Here is a 19,793-nt window from a genome sequence, read left to right on the forward strand (position 1 = left end):
GGGCGGTTTGTTCAGGCAGCCATGGTCGCGAGCCGTACTGGAATCGAGTCGAAGTCCAAGTTTCGTCGGAGAAAGAAAAAAAATGGGGGGGGGAGAAGGGCGAAGCGAAGGGGAGGGTTGAAGAGTCGTGGTAGAGAGGACGCTCGCGTGAGAGCGACGATGGTGGTTTGTAGATGGGAGAAAATTGGGTTCCGCAGATTGGTGTCACAGGAGGAGCTGCGAAGTGCTGAGTGCTGAGTGCTGGGGCAGGCCGAGTCAAAGTGTTGAAGGACGACGAGGGAGGTGCAGTGGGGTAGGTGCTTCTAAGTGTGTCAGAGAGAGAGCGAGAGAGAGAAGGAGGGTCAGGTTAGCCAGGCCGGCCAGGCTCAGGAAAGACAAACGCTGAACCAGAAGGTGGGCTGGGCTGGGCTTGGTGGGCTGGTGGGCGGGTGGGCTGGTGGGCTGGCAGCGCTGCACTCTGCAGGTGCACGCTGCGGCCTGGCGGGCAAAGACGGGTGGGGACCAAGCCGGTACGTATCGGGCTGGCACAGGCACGAATGGAGTCTGGCACCGTGCTAATGCAGTACATGCATCAGTAGCCTCTGGGTAGCTGCGGCTGCTCCTTGGTGGTGGAGTTGGTGTGGTATGGAGGCTGGAGACTTTGAAGAGGAGTGAATCAAAGTAGGCCGTGTTGAACACTCCCGTAGTCTTCATCCGCACTATGTGGGCCTTCTCCTGTGGATGCGGAGGTACCAGGACGCAGTGAGTTAGACAGGTAGATAAGTAGATAGGTAGGTTGGATATGAGAGACAAAGTCCTGTGCGCCAAACGCCATTCGCAGAGAAGCAGGCAGAACAGCGGAAGAGGCAAGAGGCAAGAGGCGAAGAAGGAGGATACAATCTCAGTCATCCATGCCACCTGTCTCTGTACCCACCAACGTCTGGTCATCTTCCTCCTCTTCTTTCTTCGTCTTCTCCCGCCTCCGCATCCCAACTCTCGTCGCACCCCTTCCACCAAGCTTGCCATTGCCACTGGCAACGACTCATCTTACATCATCTGAGGTTGCATTCGAGGGGCATCACATCGCGCTATGAGCGGGAGGATGTGACACCTCCCTCGAGCGACCTGGAGTGGACGGGGGGGGGGGAGGCGCGCTCGGTCGTCCTGCCTGCACCTTGCGCCTGCAACTGCGCATGGTATTCCCCAGAATGTGACTGCTCATAATCTTTGGGGCCAGTTGAAGGACAGTGCGCTGTTCTTACCACACTGGTCCTGCCGTGAGCCAGTGGCCTTGGCATCGCCCAATGCCAAGTGCACACTGAGCAGCTTCACTCGATGTGGTTGACGTAGTGGTGGGCTCACAGGCGGAGCCCATCTGGGTCGCTCCTGCAGAGAGAGACCAGGGAGGCGCTGACTGGGTGGACACTCGGTCCATGTACCTACAGTACAGGCAGGGGCCCCTTAAGGCCTTATCGTGCCAGGACCATGTGTCTCTCCTCTTTCATTGGCTGAGGGGGTGGTGACTGCCACAATCTACGGGTCTCCTCAGCCGGACATCGCTGCTTTCCTCTTTCTGACGCTGCTTTTCCGCGTTAGGTCAAGCCTCACGCTCCTCCGCCCGCCGTCGTCTCGTCTCGCCGTGACATTTCTGGTGAGACTCGAGTGTTGTCAGTCCACCACTAACCAACCCTTGGACCATCAAGGCTTCGCGATCTTTAAACTCCCGCCATCTCCGCGGCCAGGTTGGAAACCCCCCCTTGTCGCGTGTGTCACCTCATCAATCATCATGCCAGGCGTCAACGAACAAGGCTCGGGTCCTGATTACAATCTGTCGATCAGGCCTTGGCTTGATTCTTGTTGGAAACCTGGCTTGGCGAGCGTGCATTCGTTTAGCGAGCAGAATAGCGAGCAAAAGACAGACGAGACCAGCGCCCGACATCGGCAGCATCGGCCGCCACCAGCAGCAACCAAAAAAAAAACCCCCAACATGGCTCTTTAACAATCGTGCCCAACAAAGCAAAACTAAGGTCCTGTCAATCCCATCAATTGACAAACAACAGCCAAGCTTCCTTGGGCAAAAGCACCTGCTCGCTCGCCTCCGTCGCCCATCGCCCGTCGCCCGTCACCAGACACCCATGTCGTCGTACCAAGCCGAACTCCTCCTTACATCCCGTTCGCCAGCGCCGTACTGCTGGGCTCGCCTATACTTGTCCATGCTCACTGCCTTTGCCGAGCTGCCCTGCGAGTACAAGCCCATGGCCAGAAATAACGTTCAATGGACATCGTCGTCCTAGGTTACCAAGCTGCTTCTGCATCGCGTGCGGCGGGAACACAGCCTCCCCTCATTGGACCATATGGACGCCAACCCATCCGCACCCTGGGTGCCACGCCCAACCTATCCGATTCCCAGCAGCCCAAGCCAGGCTTTGTCCTGCAGCACCTATTAGCCCGAGCAGCAGGGAGAGAGAGCCCGAGATAGGGGCGCCCCCCAATTCGATTGAGCGAGGTCAGATCATGTCACGACGATGCGGCCTCTTTTTCACGCGTTTTTCTCTTGATCAGGTCGTCTGCAGGTCAGCCGTCCACACCCTTCTGGCAGAACAGCATTGTGATTCCATCTGAGGTTAAAAGCTCTTGCGACACTAATCTCGGCATGATAGCTGAAGCCTGCAGCGACCAAAGCAGGTTGATCGGCCCCTTTGCCCGTCTGCCGATGCCTACCTATCCACTCTGAAGCCCAGGATCGACCTGCATCGTCGTATGGACCATCCTCTCGTCACAACCTCGGGCAGTGTGTGCCTAATTATTTTTACGTGTCTCCGTGTTGCTGCATGCTGCTGCTGCTGCCACTGCCACCTCGTCTTCTTCACAATTCGGCCACATGTTCTCCAAGACCAGGGGAACAGGTTCGCAATGAACCTTGGCCTGGAGGTTGGTTGGGATCGTCAAGTCCGCATCGTGCTCTACCGTCGTCTGCCCCATAAGTGCCCCTCCATCACCCGGCAACAGAGCAGGGCAAGGCAAGGAACATGCAGCAGGTGCAGGCAGTACCTTGTACTTCACCTTGTATTGCCTGCCACGACTACTAACGACAGAGCAACTTTCGAACAAGTTTCCGACGCCATTGCCGCCTCTAATGCTAGACCGGCGCGTCACAGAGATTGACGATACGACCACCATGAGCGTAAGTCACCTTCCTTCACCCAACCAACATCAGGGTCAAGCGTACCGAGTATATCGCCCCCCAGAGAGCGATTTTGCCTGAGTTCGTAGGTTGGCCAAGAACACAAAGCACACGGTGCTGAACCCCTCCCCCCCCCCCCTGAGTCGTCGTGTCGATCAAGGCCGCCGCACCCTTGCCTATCGACGCCGAGGTGTTTTAGCGTTCTGATAGCGGCAGCGCGGCCCATGGTTCGTGACCAGGTACCCCGGTCTGTGCCCTCTGTTACACCCTTGATTTCCCTTACGTTTTCCTGGACTCTCAACCAGCGGAGACAAAATTCCACTGCCGGGCTTTCACAGACCACTGCTTGTCGGCTATGATCTATATGGTTGCAGTGCTGGTTGCATCTCATCTTCATGCTTGATGTCTATGCCAAAACATACAATGCTTCAATGACCACTGGATTCTTGAAACGCTACAGGGGACCTACAGCAATGACTTGTCTGGAGGCAGACAGAGGACTCGCGCCCTACATCGGCAAGCAACGGTCCGATGCTATATGGAAGCAAGCGCCTGCATATCAAAGACTAACAACATCAGACATGCGTGGCAGCACCGGAATCGCCGCGGGTGGCACGCACCAGCAATGCTTGCGAGAGCAGCTGCCGGGGCGAGCTCACGATGTTCTTCGTTTGCACTGTCAAAGGCGGACGCGACAGTCTAGACCTGTCAGATCCTGCCTGTGCGCCATGGCCAGGTCTGGCCCGGTCGTGGATCACAAAAGCAGCAGGGGCCACTATCGTGAGTTGGCCCCTCTTCCGCAGACTCACGATGGCTTCGCATTTCGTCCCAAAGAGGGAATGACCGCCCTGTGCAAAACGCACTCGTCGTGACATGGCACAACATGGCACGGTACGGCAAAGAATGAAGGTTGCTGCGTTCTTCGCCTTTTCCCCCACACAGTTTCTTGAGCTCGCCGCGACAAGACATGAGGAATGGCTTCGATTTGCATCAATACACGCGCCTTTATGGCTCCTACCCAAGATCGTCGGCTTCTCTTGTGCCCGGTGATTAGGGTGCAACATTTGCGCTCTGGTTTCGTGGGGAAGTCTATCGTTCCCGCCCAATGCGTGTGCGAAGTTTAGCCAATTCACAAATCCCACTCGCGTCACATTCCAGCAGTTCGGTCGCCTCTGTCTTCACACCGATGGTATTCACAACTTGAACGGGAGCTAGTAACCGCCCGCCCGCCATGCGTTTCGGCGAAAGTAGCTCAGCTGTCATAGGAGAGCCCTCCACGGGGAAACAAGAGCTAGACGGAGAACTTCATGTCCCCCAGGTCGCCGAGTCCATGTACTTGGTCTTCTCAAAGAAAGGACTACATGAGGAATAGGGGATGACAGGGATCAGAACCTCGTCGCAAGCCAGCCCCGCGTGATATTGCCTTCGACGGGCTCTGCTGCACCACCGCGATGTGACTGCTCACATTCCGGCGGGTACAACCTCCGTGGACTTGTCTCGTCACTCTTTTAGACTTTCTTCACATTTGTCGGCATGTGCTTATCACGTTTCTAACCGTCACCACTGGATTGTTGGTGGCTGACGGGTCCTTGGCCCATTGCGCGCCCTCGTTGAAGCCGGTGAGCGATGCTTCAGCAGGTCCTTGTGAGCCATGGCCCTCAGCCTGTGTCTGTTTTGCTTTTGTAGCGCGCTTGTGGTATGCCACACCGCCCTGGCTGAGCTGGAAGGATGTGGCACACGAGTTGACTGGTAACGCACCAGTTATGCGTCAGCATGCCAGCCTTGAATGTACGGCCGCAGCCCAACGAACAAGAAGAATAGAAAAGAAAACACTGCGGCGGCTCGATCGACTTGCACAGCTACCATGCATGCAATACATCGAACCGAAGGCCCGTCTCTAGCCTGGCTCCGCGTGGTGGTGCGCTATGCCAGGAAAGAAAGAAGCAACCTGTGTATGCGATCGACACGCGCAAGGGGAAAATGGGACAATGTGGAGGGGCCACGACCAACATCGATTCGCCCAAGTTGCAGCCATCAACAAAGAGGGATGGTGCCGATTTGGTTCCGCCGGTCGGACTATGGTCCGCCTTGTGATTGGCGAGGCGTCGACTGTCGAAGGAGGAACGGCGATGTGATGCAGCGAGTCCGATGCTACCCTGCTCTCAACTTCCTGTGTGGAGGGCGAACATGGGCGAAGCAGGACACCCGTGCGGCCTCTGAGTGGTTCTCACCTCCAAGGCTCATCCTGGCGACCACCGCCTGCGCTCCGAGATGTGGTGATTAGCCGTGCATCGATCTAGGAGGCTGACAATATGCTGCTGCGCGTCATTTGCCATTTTCAACCACAAAGTATATACTCTCTCGACGTTTATTCCACGAGACGAGGGCTGCATAGGCGTCATGATGGAAGTAAGATGGCCAGATTTGTGATCCCAATACGAACGCACCCTCACCGGATCCGCCGCCCGCAATACTCACGACGCCCGTTTCAGGCCTAGATGCAAGACATGACGGCCAGAACTGGTCTTGTGCAAAGGAGACAAGACGGCAGCCACACCTTCTTGCGACGCCGCGCGCTCGTAATATTGGCAGCCAGTCATTCCATCTTGCGCTCCGGGTCTCTCAAGGTGGGTGTCGTGAGCAATCTTCAGCCAGCCAGCCTTGGATGCATTCGGCGAAGGATGTGTAAGGGAGCAGTCTGTCGATGACGCCGCACCGTAGTGGCGCAGCCGCACCCCGACTTGTTGGTGGTGGGCATTCATGTCTCACTCTGGGCTGAACCCATGAGCGCAGCGGCAAACACACTTGGTCTAGGACTCTATTCACTTGGCCATGTCGCCTGGTCTGGCCAAGGAGGAATGAGCCAAACCCCTTATACAAAATCCCGGATCTCTTGGGACATCCGCGGCAGTGCACCACTCACAACTGCTCGCCCGGCTGGGTGGCATCACTCGGGTCCCGCTTCGGCACTAGCCAAGAGTGTCTCACTGCCTTTGCAGCCTTCTCGCGTGCCAGGGTCCAATGATACATGCGGAACGGGTGTTGAGCGAGGGTTGCGGATCGCGCGGGGAGGCGGCTTGGGAGAACCTCCTGACAACCCAGTGCGTGATCCCCCCTTATTGACAATATGCTGATGAGGCGGCCCTCCTCCTGGGGGGGCCTGATGGAAGAGTAGGGGAGGGGGCTCAGGCACGGAGAAGATGTTGCGTGCGAACGATGACGATATCATGATGGTCGCCTCGCAAGCTCCGTTACGACTATATGCGGCAGATGATCGATGGATCCAACTGGGGCGCTCCTCAGATGCAAGCTCGTGACGGGTAACAGACTCTACTGGTGTGAACAAATTGCGCGTCGTGCTTTTCTTTGTTTCAGAACATGGTGCCGGTGTCATTGCCACGATGATGGCCTGATTCTTTCCAACACTGGGCTTGCTAGCGATATCATACAAGTAGCAGTACAAGAATATGTGTGTATGTGTCACGGCGCACGCATACACCTCGCGAACAGGTTCACCGACCGCCACCGGCGCCTAAAAGGCCGTTGAGCCAGGAGCCGATCGCCGAGGCCCGATCGCTGTTGACGCCGCCTCCGCGAAGGCGCTCCACCCAGTCGTTGACGTCGTGTATTTTGGCATCGGTAAGCGATGCGACTGACCACTTTTCGCCCGCAGGCGACGTGCTGCCGAGGACGAAGCTCTGCAGCACGCCCTGGCGAGCCTCGAAGCTCAGGTTGAACTGTCGCTGTCAGCCGTGTTTGAGAGAACGGCGGTCTTTCTCGCAAGGGTCATGCGAGGGAAAGTGGCTACTCACATCGTCAGGCAGCGTTGGCCTCGGCCTCGGGTCGTCCTCCGTAGGCCGAGTCGAGAAGGAAAAGAGCGGCGTCTGTCCGTAGAGCCAGTCTCTCGACTAATGTTGCGACAGAGCGATTAGCAGTCTACGAGGGACGGGGGTTTACACGTTGCAGCCCATGGCGGGTGGTGCCAAAGCTCACCTGCAGCTCCTTCATGCCCCTCCGCACGCTCTCCAACTCGGCGGCGTCCTCATCCACCTCAGCAATGACGTCAAAGGCACCATACATGGCGCCAAACTCGCGGACGACGGCGCCCTCAAACTCCTCGTTGCCGACGCCGACGTTGCGCACCGGCGAGCGCACACTCTCGACGCCGCGGCCCTTGATGAAGGGCTCGGCGGGCGACCGCAGCATCTGCCCGATGGAACCGAGGTTCGGCGACGACAGCAGACACGTGCCGTGATGCAGCGACCGCAACCTCGTTAGTTTGTACGCCGACCCAGACACCTTGAACGTCGCCTTGTCCTCGGGCCCCTTGTTGGCGGCGCAGGTCTCGGGCGCCGGGGCCGACGAGGCCTGCGGCGGTGCCCTGACACCACCAGCCTTGCCAGCGTCGGCGTCGGCGCCGACGTCGACGACAATGTCGTGGCGGCAGTTGACGCGGGCGCCGGGAACGCCGAGACCACGGAGGGCGCGCACGACCATCTCGGCGTGGCGGTCGCGGTCGAAGGCGGCAGGCGGGCAGATGACGCTAAAGTTGACGTTACCGGCATCATGGAAGACGCTGCCGCCGCCGGAGCGTCGTCTCACGAGGGTGACGCCGGCGGCGTGACCGTCCTTGCCGTCGTCTCCTCGGCCTTGGGTGGCGGGGCGGGGGACGTAGGCGTGCAGCAGGGGCAGGTTGAGCTCGAGCCAGGGGTTCTGGTTGCGGCCTATGACGACGCTGGGGCGGTTCGTGTACAGGAAGAGCACGGTGGACTCGGAGGGGGTCGTCTGGAGGAGGTGGTGCTCTATGGACAGGTTGAGGAAGGGGTCCGACGAGCGGGAGATGTAGACTTGGGTTCTGGCGGTTGCGGCAGAGGCGAGGGGCGAGGGTCGCCTGGGAGACGGCGAGGCGGAGAATGGCCTGGATGAGTGGAAGAGAGACCGTGCTCTCAGGGGCCGACGGGAGATGAGCCTCATGGTGAAGGCTGGTGTTGAGGAGAGCATTGTCATGGTGTGTTGTGGCGTCTCATGATGATCGGGGGATCTGGGTGGCTGTCAGCTTCGTCGGTTGCAGGATGTATGAGGTGTGACGGTCTATTGACAGACATTGGCGAGGGAACTGTGCTGGTGTTCCGACACGATGAGCAAAGTTGACCCAGATCGCGAGAATGATGATGGGATGTCCGTGAAGGTTGGACCCCTGGACGTCGACCCGATGCGTGTATGCGTTTAAGCACAGACTCACGAAGTCGTGTATCAGAACGCAACTACCGGGCCCACCGCTGTATAGGGGCGGACCCCTCCCCCGCCGCGATCGGCTCGGCGGCACCCCCAAAGGAAAGCGCACCACCATGATCAGTTGCTGTTGCCATTGCTGAATCTTCGTTGAGTCACGACACCTGGAACCTCTACCTCCGTTTCTTCTTCTTCTTCTTCTTCTTCTTCTTCTCCCCTATCCTTTCTCTTCATCTCCCTCATCACACACCAGCAGACATCAGAGTCATCATGTCGACGTTCGGAACCTACTTCAAGGTCACCACGTGAGTCAATTGACAGACTGGACATATTTTACATGGCCACCCCCGCCTCCGCCCATCACAAGAGCTAACAATGATCTCCCAGCTACGGCGAGTCCCACGGCAAATCCGTCGGCGTCATCGTCGATGGTGTGCCCCCTGGTCTCGCCCTCGACGAGTCCGACATTCAGCCCCAGCTTACACGTCGCCGTCCTGGCCAGTCTGCCATCACAACACCCCGCAATGAGAAGGACCGCGTCACCATCCAGTCCGGCACCGAGTTTGGCTACACCCTGGGCACACCGCTTGGCATGCTCGTGCCCAACGAGGACCAGCGTCCCAAGGATTACGGCAACAAGACGATGGACCGTTTCCCGCGTCCCTCGCACGCCGACTGGACCTACCTCACCAAGTACGGCATCAAGGCTTCCTCTGGAGGCGGCCGCTCCTCGGCGCGCGAGACCATTGCCCGCGTCGCCGCTGGCGCCGTTGCCGAAAAGTACCTGCGCGAGGCCTACGGCACCGAGATCACGGCCTTCACGACGAGCGTCGGCAACGTCCACCTCTTCCCGCCGACCCCTGAGCACCCCTCGCCCTCGACGAACCCCGCCTTCCTCTCGCTGCTGCAGACCATCGACCGCGCCACCGTCGACAAGTTCCTTCCCGTGCGCTGCCCGCACACCGAGACGTCCGAGGCCATGAACGACTACATTGCCGGCTTCCGCGACCGTGACGACTCGATCGGCGGCACCGTCACCTGCGTCATCAAGAACCCGCCCGCCGGCCTCGGCGAGCCTTGCTTCGACAAGCTCGAGGCCCTGCTCGCCCACGCCATGCTCAGCATCCCGGCAACCAAGGGCTTCGAGATCGGCTCGGGCTTTGCTGGCTGCGAGGTCCCCGGCTCGACGCACAACGACGCCTTTATCCGCGCCCCCGAGGACGATGCTCGCGCCGCCGCCGAGACGGCCCGCCTGGGCATCCCGCGCTCCAAGCTCACGACCAAGACCAACTTTAGCGGCGGTATCCAGGGCGGCATCTCCAACGGCGCCCCCATCTACTTCCGCGTCGCCTTCAAGCCCGCCGCCACCATTGGCCAGGACCAGACGACGGCCACCTACGACGGCGAGGAGGGCGGCGTCCTCGCCGCCAAGGGGCGGCACGATCCCTGCGTCGTGCCCCGCGCCATCCCCATCGTTGAGGGCATGGCCGCCATTGTCATCATGGACGCCCTCATGGCCCAGCACGCCCGCCAGATGACGAGGAGCCTGCTGCCGCCTGTCAAGAAGCCGGAGGCGTAGGAAGCCGGGGTCAGAGGAGTTTGTTGAGTGAGACGTCAAAAGCGGGAGAGGGAGGGAGAGAGGGAGAGAGAGAGAGGAAGGACCGCATGTTGGCTAGAGCGCGTGAAATTTGTTTACTGTATGCCGTGTCAGAACCCATGGGCGTTCAAAATAAAAGTATAGATTCCCCCCCCCTTACTTCCGTCTCTGCTTGCTCCTCGATGCACTCCTCCTAGCAACAGCTATCGCCTACTATTACCCGGCCACTACGCATCCGCGGTCGGCGCCCCCATGACGCCCCTGCCGAACCAGTCCGCCACGGTGGCGAACCGGTCGTCGCTCCGCTCGAGCTCGGCCCGGAACAGCTCGTGCTTGCCCGCCGTCTCGACCTGCGTCGCCCGCAGCGCCCGGATCGTCGCATTGTCCTTGGCGCACTGCGGGCACTCGGAGTCGCCCTCGGCGCCGCCGCCGCGCAGGCACCGCTGGTGGAAGCTATGCTTGCACAGAAAGTGCACGGCCGGCAGGTCGAGCTGCTGGCCGCAGTCGGCGCACCGCGTCGCCTGGAACACGGCGGGCTTGGAGCCAATGTCGGCGAGCTCGCCCCGCTTCTGGTCCGTCTCGGTGCGGAACGCCGCGATGCGCCGCTGGTTCGACGCAATCTCCTGCCGCTCGCGCTCAATCGTCTCGTGCAGGTACGGCTTGATCATGCCCATCGTCGCCACGCCGCCGCCCGACGACCCCACGAGCGTCTGGATCACCTGCAGCGGCGCCATGAGGCCGTCCTTGTCGATCTTGCCGAGCACCCCCGCCAGCTCGTCGGGGCCCGCCTCCTCGAGGATGCGCGGGTCCGACGTCAGGTACGCCAGCGCCGCCGGGTACAGCTGCGGCTCCTGCGAGCCGTACTTGCGCAGCGCCCGGATCGCGCCGCGCGTGTCCTTCGCGGCCGTGTACGAGCGGAAGATGTCAAAGAGCAGGCCCGACTGCTCCTTGACGAGCCGCGTGCCGTCCTGAAAGTCGGACAAGTGCGAGAGGAGCAGCACGTTGGAGCTCTCCATCGGAATGTCCTGGCCTTCGATGAGCTTCTTGGCCTTGTTTTCCCACTCCTCCTTGTGCTGCTCGCCCCGCTTCTCGTTCGACTTGGAGAGGTACATCTCAAACAGTGTCGTATAGAGATCAGTTCGGTCTGAGTGTTTCAGCTCCTTCTCCTTGAGACATGCCTCCAGGAAGACGATGAACTCGTCCGGGTGGTCGATAAAGGAAGAGAAAGCCGTCCTCGGCGGGGGCGGTGTGTATTTGGGCGCCGGGATGTCCTCGGGGTCGAGGATGACGGTGCCGTTTCCGTTCGTCTTGCTGCCGTTCTCTTGCGAGTCTGGCGTCGCCACTGCGGCCGAGTTCATGTACGGGAGGGGAAGCAAGTTCGTAAGGTTTTGCACGGCGCTGGCAGCTCCGGCAACACCGGCGACGATACGGCTAGATGTGTTGCCATCATTGTCTTGGACCTGGATGATCTGCATGCCCGTCGTGTCTCCTCCAAACGCCCCAATTCGCGGTCGGAATTTCCCGGTGTAGTAGTCGACAAAGATAGATGTTGCATCTTTCGGGCAGTGCTCAATAAGAACTCGTGCGTATTTCTTCAAGCAGGGGTAGGCCTAAGACTATTAGTCGCCCAGAACGTCTTCATCATATCAGGAGCACTCACCACTTCGGGGTCTTGTCGCCAGATAAAGTCAAGAGCCTCGTCATACTGCTTCGAGTCCTCAATAAGGATATCGACCACCAAGTCAATCTCACCATGCTGTTTCGCAAGGTACGCCGCCTGCTCGTAATAACCACCCTGTCTACACATCGAGATGGCCGTCTCGAGGTCGAATTTCAGGTCGCCGGGAGATTTGATGAATTTCTCCAGCTTGTCGATGTCTTTCAGTTTTGCGTAGCAATTCAGAAGCAGTGTCGTGTGATCAGACGTCGCTTTCCGGTGTTCGTGCAGCTGCTCCAGATATTGGATGAGGTTATGTATCCTCTGTGTGTCGAGGAATTTCCTGATAACCTGTGATGGCTCTGTTGTATCTATCGCTTTGATGTATTGCACCATGGCGCCGTCATAATCTGCCTTCTGGTAGAGGTGGTCGGCAAAGCGGCGGAAGATCTCGGTCCGCTGCTTCTCGTCCATACCTGACTTTTTGGCGAGATCGATTGCGAGGGGATACATGTTGCGCTGGAATAGGAGTTCCAGCTTTTGCTGCAGAGTCTTCTCGTGATAGCGGTGGACCTGACGTTGTTAGCTGCCGTGAGCGCGTGCATGTGTTCTTTACATCCTACCTTGCCGTCCTGCGTCATCACAAACAGATCGCCCCAAATCTGAAAGAGTGCCCTGAAAGGCGAGATGAGCGACTCAGTGTGTCCTATGAGGCGGAGATCTGCTTCCAGAAGGACAAAGGTCGAAGCATTGAACAGTGCATCCGCAGCCCCTCCGAACCGTCGCCTCATCGAGTCCGGCTGCTTGTCCTTGACAGCGCTCGATGGCGGGCATACGAGCGCTGTGTAGTCGCCGTATACAGCCACCGACTTTTTGGGTGACTCGTATGCCTTTGGCGGCCCGCGCCCATCAACGGTATAGGTGTAGATGGCGTCATCCCGCGCAACGACGACTTCTTCGGTCCTCTTGTCCAGCGTCATGCACCCAACATCGCATCCGACGTCCTCGACCGTCTTGGGCGGATATCCATGCCCCTTCTTGGAGATGGAGAGCTTCAGTATCCGCGCTGTTGTCGAAATAAATAGAGTTGTACTGTTGTTGCTCGGTTCGGGGATGAGCTCGACACCCGTCACTGGCTCCTCGGATTCGTACATGATGCGCTGCTTCGCGCCCAAGTCGTTGATGAGGTCGCCGCGGATGACAGTCACGGTGCCGTTGGCGAAGCCCACAGCAATCTGCGAGAGGTCGTCGAGGGCTGTGAGTGCCGAGATCTACGCTGGTCAGCACGGCACGCGGCGCTTCCTCCTGCCCGACGTACCGGAAACTGTTTCTTCCCATTGTTGATCCGCAGCGTGCTGAGGCACGTCGGCATGTTCGTCTTCTTGACCAGCTTGTCGAGCGCCCAGACCTTGAGCACCGGCTCGTTGCTCAGGTCCTCCTGTTCGCTGTCAGTGGCGGTCGCACTTGCCCGCGAGCCGGTCGGCCTACCGCGATTGTGAGCAGCAAGCTCGTCCCCTCGATCTGTCGCATGTGGGTGATGGCAGCATCGTGCGCTTGGAAGCTTCGAATGATTTTCCAGCTCGCTCCCACTATCCGTACATATCCATCGTAGCTTCCGAGGAAGAGGCTGTCGGAGCCTGAGCATATCTTGGAGATGTCATTGCTCTCGACAAAGAGGCGCGTCTCGTCGTCCGCCAGCCGGACCTGGCTGACGTCGAAGAAGTCGAATGCCCTCCACTGGATCTGTTAGCTGCTGCGGTGTCGCATCGTTTCCTTGAGAAGCGTACCGATACGGCCATCGCTACATTGCCTCAGAAGGTGGTTGTCGTGGGGAAGACGTTGACGCTGTAGCCTGTCGCAGCATGACGTTGTTGGGAGCTCGAGCTCGAGCTGTTGGTAGTGACAAGCGCCACCCACGATGGACCCACTTCCTGATCTCGGTGAAACTCGGTGAGCGTGCCTTTGCCTGAGGTGGGCACAGGAACGAGTCCAACTCTTGTATTCTAAAGCAAGATAACGAATTTTGTCAAAGAATCAAATGGGTATCATATGCTAGCTACTACAGAGTATGAAACAGAGGTCATTGTTCGGCAACCGATGCCTTGAGCCGTCTCCCAAAGCTCTCCCGCTCCTTCGAACCACCCCTGAACAGCGTTGAGAAGCTCCTCAAGTCCACCAAAGGAGCCATGGACGGCCTTCCGTGTGCGCATTGAAATGGAAAAGAACAGTCTACGAGCTGTCGCACGAGTTCGGTGCACTGATCCAGGGACAGTACATCGTTGAACATGATGGCACTGCGGCAGGATCTCGAGTTGAGCATGTCGAGAATGCCAGGCGGACAGCCTTGAAAGTTCGAGACCCAATCTTCGGCATTCCTGGCTCTAGAAGGATACAGTGGAGCGCGTGTGCCTTCTTCCTCTAGTCTCCAGACCTCATGCCTCAAGAGGTCCACCAGCAGCTTTGGCTCATCCATGCAGCGCTTGAGGATACTTGGTGGCAAACTACGTACTTCAATGGTAGAAAGCTGGGCCGATCCTGAGGTCTGAGCCGTTGATGTGATGATGTAGATTATTCCCCAGTTCTCGAAGTGGCTGGTGCGCCGTCGGAGTAGCTCACACTCTTTGCTACTCAGCTCAAACGTGAGAGGGGCGCTCAGTACCATGGTGTCGGCTCTGAGGACGGCATTGTTATCCAGGACAAAGTATCCCTTCATCAATGCCTCCAGCTTACACCGTTCATCTGCGGCGTGCTGGTCAACAACAACTAGCATTGTGTTACTGCCTGCTTCACAAAAAAACTTCGAGCTTGTTTCTTGTCGCAACTTGACGAGTATGAATTTGTTGTCAACCTGAGAGACCACGTCGGCGTCGCGTAGACTTTGCTTGGACAATTGTCCCTGTAGCTTTATCGACGACATTTCGACCGAGGAGCTTCCCAAGCCATGGCCGCCGCATTTGGCTTCAGTACCTGCAGTGGCTGTGACGTCCTCCATGCGGTGGATAGGAGCCTCGGTGGCTGGAAATACTGGGTTCTTCCACGATCCAAGAAGGCCCCTGAGCCACTCGCTCGGCTCTTCACAAGTCTTGTCTCTTCCAATGCGGATGCATTTTGAGAAGACTTTTGACATTCCATCGGTCTGCACTGAAAGAGGCCTAGTATCTGACAGATGGACATCACATTGATTCTCGCCCGAAAGCCTTTCGACAGCTTCTTTGGGGGTGTTTTTGATGACAGGCGGCTGCAAGCCTCGAGAATCTTGCTTCGATAGAGATGGCGGCAGACCGATCTCGTCAAATGGCTTCTCAAGTAGCCGCCCCTCTTTATCGACAAAGGGGCTTCTCTCACCAGGCACTCGGGGGGTTTCGAGAACCGTGACTGGCGGTATGAGCGGCAACGGCAACGACTGGGCCTCATGAGCATTGAGCTTGGGCATCAACTGCCGTGCCTTGCCAACTTTGACTCTTTCCCAGAGGTCGAATGGCGATGCGGTTCTCGGAACAGGTGTCGAAGTTCTAGAACGACTTTGGGACGAGGACGCGGTCTTAGCACGCTTGGCGATGGTCGTGCTGTCGCTGCGAGAGGCTTGCCGCTTCAAGTTGCGTCCCGACGACAGTGTCCGAGGACGAAATTGGTGTTTCTTCAAGAATTCGAAGCATACAATCTTGATCAGATCGGATATTTGGGACAATCTCCGGGGCTGTTCCAGTATGTCTTCGAAGGATCGATTGTGCGGTGGAGGAGCAGTACTTTCCACCCGGAAAGAGAACATGGGCCAACGTTCTAACCCTCTCTTTGACTTCAGATCTTTGCGCGGCATGGTATCCTTGGGTTGAGACTCTGAAAAATTGTCATTCTCGAAATCCGAGTTGGCAAAGACATGATTCGCGTCTTCGTATAGGGATCCATATCCCTGACCCCCTGCCATCGGATGAATACCAAAGCTGATGAACTGGGCTCGACGTGTCGCTACTGCGTTCAGGGAAATGGAACCCTTGACAGAGAGACTGCTTGTCGAGCCACCCACAGCAACCCATGTGCCGTACGAGACATCATCTGCGAGACCGGATTGCACCAGGACCCTTGAGATCCGAGTTGGAGGATCGTTGACGCTGGTGTCTGCGGGTGACGGACGAAGTCGGACTGTGTTCCGGGCGCCTGAGTCCCGAAGGTGCAAATTGACATCAGCGGCACATGCGAGCGACACAGCGACCACGTCGTGGACCAAGCTGTTGAAATCCCTGTCAAGAGCTGTCTTGTCCATGGTAGAAGGCCGCTGCTTGACTCTGACTGCCATGTTTCCGAATAGGTCTCTGACACAAACACGAGTACCATGGCTGAAGGTCTGAATGTGGTGCTCTGGCTTTGCTGGTGTGTTTCGAACCAACAACTCAGCATTGCGAAAGGTCAAGGTGTTATGTGATTTGTGGGACCTGTGATGAGACGTGATAGAGAATAACGATAAAGCTGCTAGTGAGGCAATGAAGTCCCCATGAGCGCCAAACGTATCATCTCCCCGGGGATAGCGCGATGTGTCTACAAAGTCAGTACGGAGCAAGAGACAAATGTAGATAAGACGTACGATGCAATCTCCCGAGCCCTCCGTTCTCCGAGAACTCGTGAGGCGGTATGCCCTGACCATCATCTTCGACGACGCAGTTTCCTCTAGAATAGTCGACAGTGACGTTGATCCTCCTCGCCCTCGCATCTAATGAATTTTTGATGAGACCGACAATGGCTTCATTGAGAGACGTGATCACTACAGATGATCTGATCTGTTTCACAGCTTCTGGAGGGAGCGGTTTGATCGACATGCTGCCCCTGATGTTCTCATCGTGGCGTTGATGCAGGTCCGTTCTGATGCCAGAGAATCGTTACACTCATAAAAGGCAGTGTCGGGGTGCTCGAGGTACACGGACCAGTGACGCCATGTGCCCCGAAACGGTTAGCGCCGTTGCCCAGGTCCCAAACCCCTTTGCATCTACCGGGGCGGCGAGCCGCCCCGCGCTAGACCCCGCGGTGCTGCCCCTCCATGATTTTCGCGGCGACGATTGGAAGTGACTCAACCTTCCGTGACAGACCACCAGAAGCCTACCTCTCGCGCCCGACAGCGATCACTTCATACAGCATGGCGGACCTCACAAAGGAGCAGAAGCTCAAGCTCATCACGCGAAACCTCGCCGAGGCCCTCGATGTCGATATCCTCGAGAAGGTCTACGATGAGGGTCGCGAGCCCAACATTTACTGGGGTATGGTTGATGCTAGAGCTGGGCGCAACTTGTACTAATCGCCTTGTAGGCACCGCCACAACTGGTCGGCCTCATACTGGCTGTAAGGAACCCATTGGTCGCTCTGATTGCGCTCTCTGACATGGCTAGACTTCGTTGCTGCCCTTAAGCTGGCAGACTTCCTCCGCGCCGGCGCCAGTGTGACTGTCCTGCTTGCCGACATCCACGGCTGTAAGTGCTTCAGACACCCACCTTTGCATTTGCATAACCGCTGACGCGATACAAGTCCTTGACAGTGCGTACCAATCCGATCTCGAGGGCTGCGGCGCAGACATACACCGAATACTGCAGCCCATGGCCAGCGCGCGAAGACTGACAAAACACAGATCTGAAAGCCCCCATTGAGATCGTGCAGTACCGTGCCGAATACTACCGCTTCACGATCACGTCTATGCTCAAGGCTGTTGGCGTCGACACCTCCAAGTAGGGCTGTTCTGACCCGAGCAACGCAAAGTCATCCCAGCTCACACATTGCAGGTTGCGCTTTGTCCTTGGCAGCGAGTACCAAAAGTCCTCTGATGTAAGTATACATTCAATTCAAGGTGGGAATGCTGCTGATTCTGGGGTTAGTACGTCATGGACCTTTTCAAGCTCAGTTCCATTACTTCTGAGCACGATGCCCGGAAAGCCGGCGCCGAGGTTGTCAAGCAGACCTCCAATGCTCCTCTTGTAAGACTCGGCACCTCGTTGAAGACGACTAAGAGCTGATGGAATGATAGTCTGGGCTTCTTTACCCTCTTTTGCAGGTGTTGGACGAGCAGTACCTTGGGGCTGACTGCCAGTTTGGCGGTGTCGGTTAGTAGCGTGTCCCTGGCCTGAGAACACGATGCTCATAGTTTGCAGACCAAAGGAAGCTTTTCACGGCCGCGAAGGCTTGGCTGCCAAAGCTGGGCTACAAGGAGCGCGCACACCTGATGAACCCCATGGTGCCGGGTCTTCAGGGTGGCAAGATGGTACGATACCCGGCGCATTGGGGAAGCGCAACGCACTAACGGCAGCAGAGCTCTAGCGAGGCCGACTCCAAGATCGACCTTCTTGACAGTCCTGACGTCGTGACGAAGAAGCTTCGCAAGGCTGAGGCGGTTCCCAAGATTCCTGAGAACAACGGCGTAAGTGTATGCGCCAATCGCACCGCCAACCCCGCTGACTGTCCAGGTTCTCTCCTTCACCGAGTTCGTCCTTCTTCCCGCGAGCGAACTCAGGTCCGGCAAGGCCGAGTTCGTGGTTGACCGCAGCCGCGACAACCTTGAGCCGCTGGTGTACAATGACATTGCCAAGATGCACGAGGACTACAAGAACGACATCCTGAGCCCCCAGATCCTGAAGCCGGCCGTTACCAAGGCGCTTCTTGAGCTGATGGAGCCGATTGTCAAGGACTTTGAGTCGTCGAAAGAGTGGCAGGAGGTCATGCTCAAGGCCTACCCTCCGGAAGAGAAGGCCAAGAAGGTCAAGAAGGTCAAGGACAAGGGCTCTCGTCACCCTGGCACTGGGCCCGCTGGGGCGGAGAAAGCGGAGGGCAAGAACGAGAAGCCTGTCGAGGAGCAGACTGGCATTTCGACACTCGAAATTGCCAACCACCCGCCGGCGCCGTAAATGCTCGCGATGATTAGAGATGGATGCGTTGTGACGAGAAAAAGAAACGAAGCGTGTCGCGTTGACGGGCCAAGAACCAGCGTGTCCATGTGCATCCAGGGGTGAAACACTGATTAACGAATCTTCGGGCTACAAGGATACCCGGCTGCACCTCGTCGCTCCACCGGACCGGGCTGCGGCTGAGTCTGGACCCTTAACAATAGAACGTCGAGCACCCCCAATCCCAATCCACCAACACCAACCAACCAACCAACCATTCACATATGTACCATTGTCAGACCGACATCATCAGGCGACCTACTGACTCCCAACCCCTCGCTCTATTTTCTGAAGCTGTTCATCCTCTCGTTGAATCTCATCCTGACCTAAGCTTCTTCCTTCCTTGCTGCACAACCCATTGAAGTCTTAACGTGGCAAGGCAACACTCCTTCACGACGACAGCTTTCCACCTGTTCCTGACAATCCCCGATTGCAACCTGATGGCGACAACGGAACCTGCGCCCTCGCCTCATGGTATATCCCCCGCCTCTTCTCGGCCCAGAATCTCTCGAGCAACGCCCGCACACGCCTTCGAGCATCATGGCAGCCCGAACAGCAGTCAGCTAACATCATGTCAGATCGCTCCGATCGTCCGGGCCGGCGCCGTCCCTTCTCCACGTGGGTAAAAAAGCTCACGACCAACTTCAAAAACTCCTCCAGCGACGGCCAGCTCCGCAACGGCTCCGAATCGAAGCGACTACAGGGCAAGAAGGGCCACAAGAAGCACGTGTCGAAGAACAACAACCCATACCCGCAGTCAGGCCGTGTCGGGCAGGGACAGACAAACCACAGCTCGCACTCGTTCTCGTCAACAGGCCGCAGCGGCAGTGCAACGTCACTAGAACGGAGCGTGCGGTCCGACGACGACCGACCCCCCCACACAGCGGGCGGGGCACGGTCGCTGGCGCCGACGGTAGCGACGGACCATGAGGCGCCGCATTCGATGGTCGCGCCGTCGCATGGCGCCTCGTCCGTCGCCGGGACGAACCGCACGGCCGGGGGGATCGATTCGAGGCGGGGTGGTGACAGCACCTTCTCGTCGCCGGCGCCGTCCGTGCGGTCGCTGACAACAACCCTGACGACGATCCAATCGACCATGGCGCCGAACACGCAAACGACGACCAGCAACGCCGGTAACGGACACCACGGTGGCGGCGGCGGCGGCGGCCACCAGGGCCACACGCAGTCGATTCAGTTCCACCAGCCCTTCCCGACGGCATCGCCTGC

At 58.0% G+C, this 19,793-nt stretch overlaps 5 protein-coding genes across 5 annotated transcripts; 3 read left to right on the forward strand and 2 right to left on the reverse strand.

The window, feature by feature from the left end:
• Nucleotides 1-6,675: 6,675 nt before the first annotated feature.
• AIM22 (Biotin/lipoate A/B protein ligase) lies at nt 6,676-8,164 on the reverse strand (the record flags this gene model as incomplete). Its single annotated transcript, XM_028636296.1, has 3 exons — nt 6,676-6,900; nt 6,976-7,071; nt 7,121-8,164. 3 exons carry the CDS (start codon nt 8,162-8,164, stop codon nt 6,676-6,678), a joined length of 1,365 nt encoding a protein of 454 aa, XP_028491436.1.
• A 501-nt stretch (nt 8,165-8,665) lies between these two features.
• Nucleotides 8,666-9,974, forward strand: ARO2 (bifunctional chorismate synthase/riboflavin reductase [NAD(P)H] aro2; the record flags this gene model as incomplete). The annotated part of the gene is made up of 2 exons (XM_028636297.1): nt 8,666-8,700; nt 8,783-9,974. The coding sequence occupies 2 exons, from the start codon at nt 8,666-8,668 to the stop codon at nt 9,972-9,974; spliced, it is 1,227 nt and encodes a 408-aa protein (XP_028491437.1).
• A 245-nt stretch (nt 9,975-10,219) lies between these two features.
• On the reverse strand, nt 10,220-14,641 carry D7B24_002082 (uncharacterized protein; the record flags this gene model as incomplete). The annotated part of the gene is made up of 7 exons (XM_028636298.1): nt 10,220-11,602; nt 11,653-12,222; nt 12,273-12,920; nt 12,968-13,087; nt 13,138-13,386; nt 14,159-14,388; nt 14,617-14,641. 7 exons carry the CDS (start codon nt 14,639-14,641, stop codon nt 10,220-10,222), a joined length of 3,225 nt encoding a protein of 1,074 aa, XP_028491438.1.
• A 2,037-nt stretch (nt 14,642-16,678) lies between these two features.
• On the forward strand, nt 16,679-18,527 carry D7B24_002083 (uncharacterized protein; the record flags this gene model as incomplete). The annotated part of the gene is made up of 11 exons (XM_028636299.1): nt 16,679-16,895; nt 16,945-16,977; nt 17,025-17,105; nt 17,161-17,169; nt 17,261-17,357; nt 17,412-17,454; nt 17,505-17,603; nt 17,681-17,729; nt 17,778-17,887; nt 17,936-18,043; nt 18,090-18,527. 11 exons carry the CDS (start codon nt 16,679-16,681, stop codon nt 18,525-18,527), a joined length of 1,284 nt encoding a protein of 427 aa, XP_028491439.1.
• Nucleotides 18,528-19,137: 610 nt separating this feature from the next.
• D7B24_002084 (uncharacterized protein) lies at nt 19,138-19,760 on the forward strand (the record flags this gene model as incomplete). The annotated part of the gene is made up of 1 exon (XM_028636300.1): nt 19,138-19,760. A coding segment is annotated over one exon (623 nt), but the record flags the coding sequence as incomplete, so codon positions are not given.
• Between the last annotated feature and the right edge of the window lie 33 nt (nt 19,761-19,793).

The sequence above is a fragment of the Verticillium nonalfalfae genome, assembly GCF_003724135.2.
Source record: "Verticillium nonalfalfae strain VnAa140/NRRL 66861 chromosome Unknown scaffold_148, whole genome shotgun sequence".
NCBI lineage: Eukaryota > Fungi > Ascomycota > Sordariomycetes > Glomerellales > Plectosphaerellaceae > Verticillium > Verticillium nonalfalfae.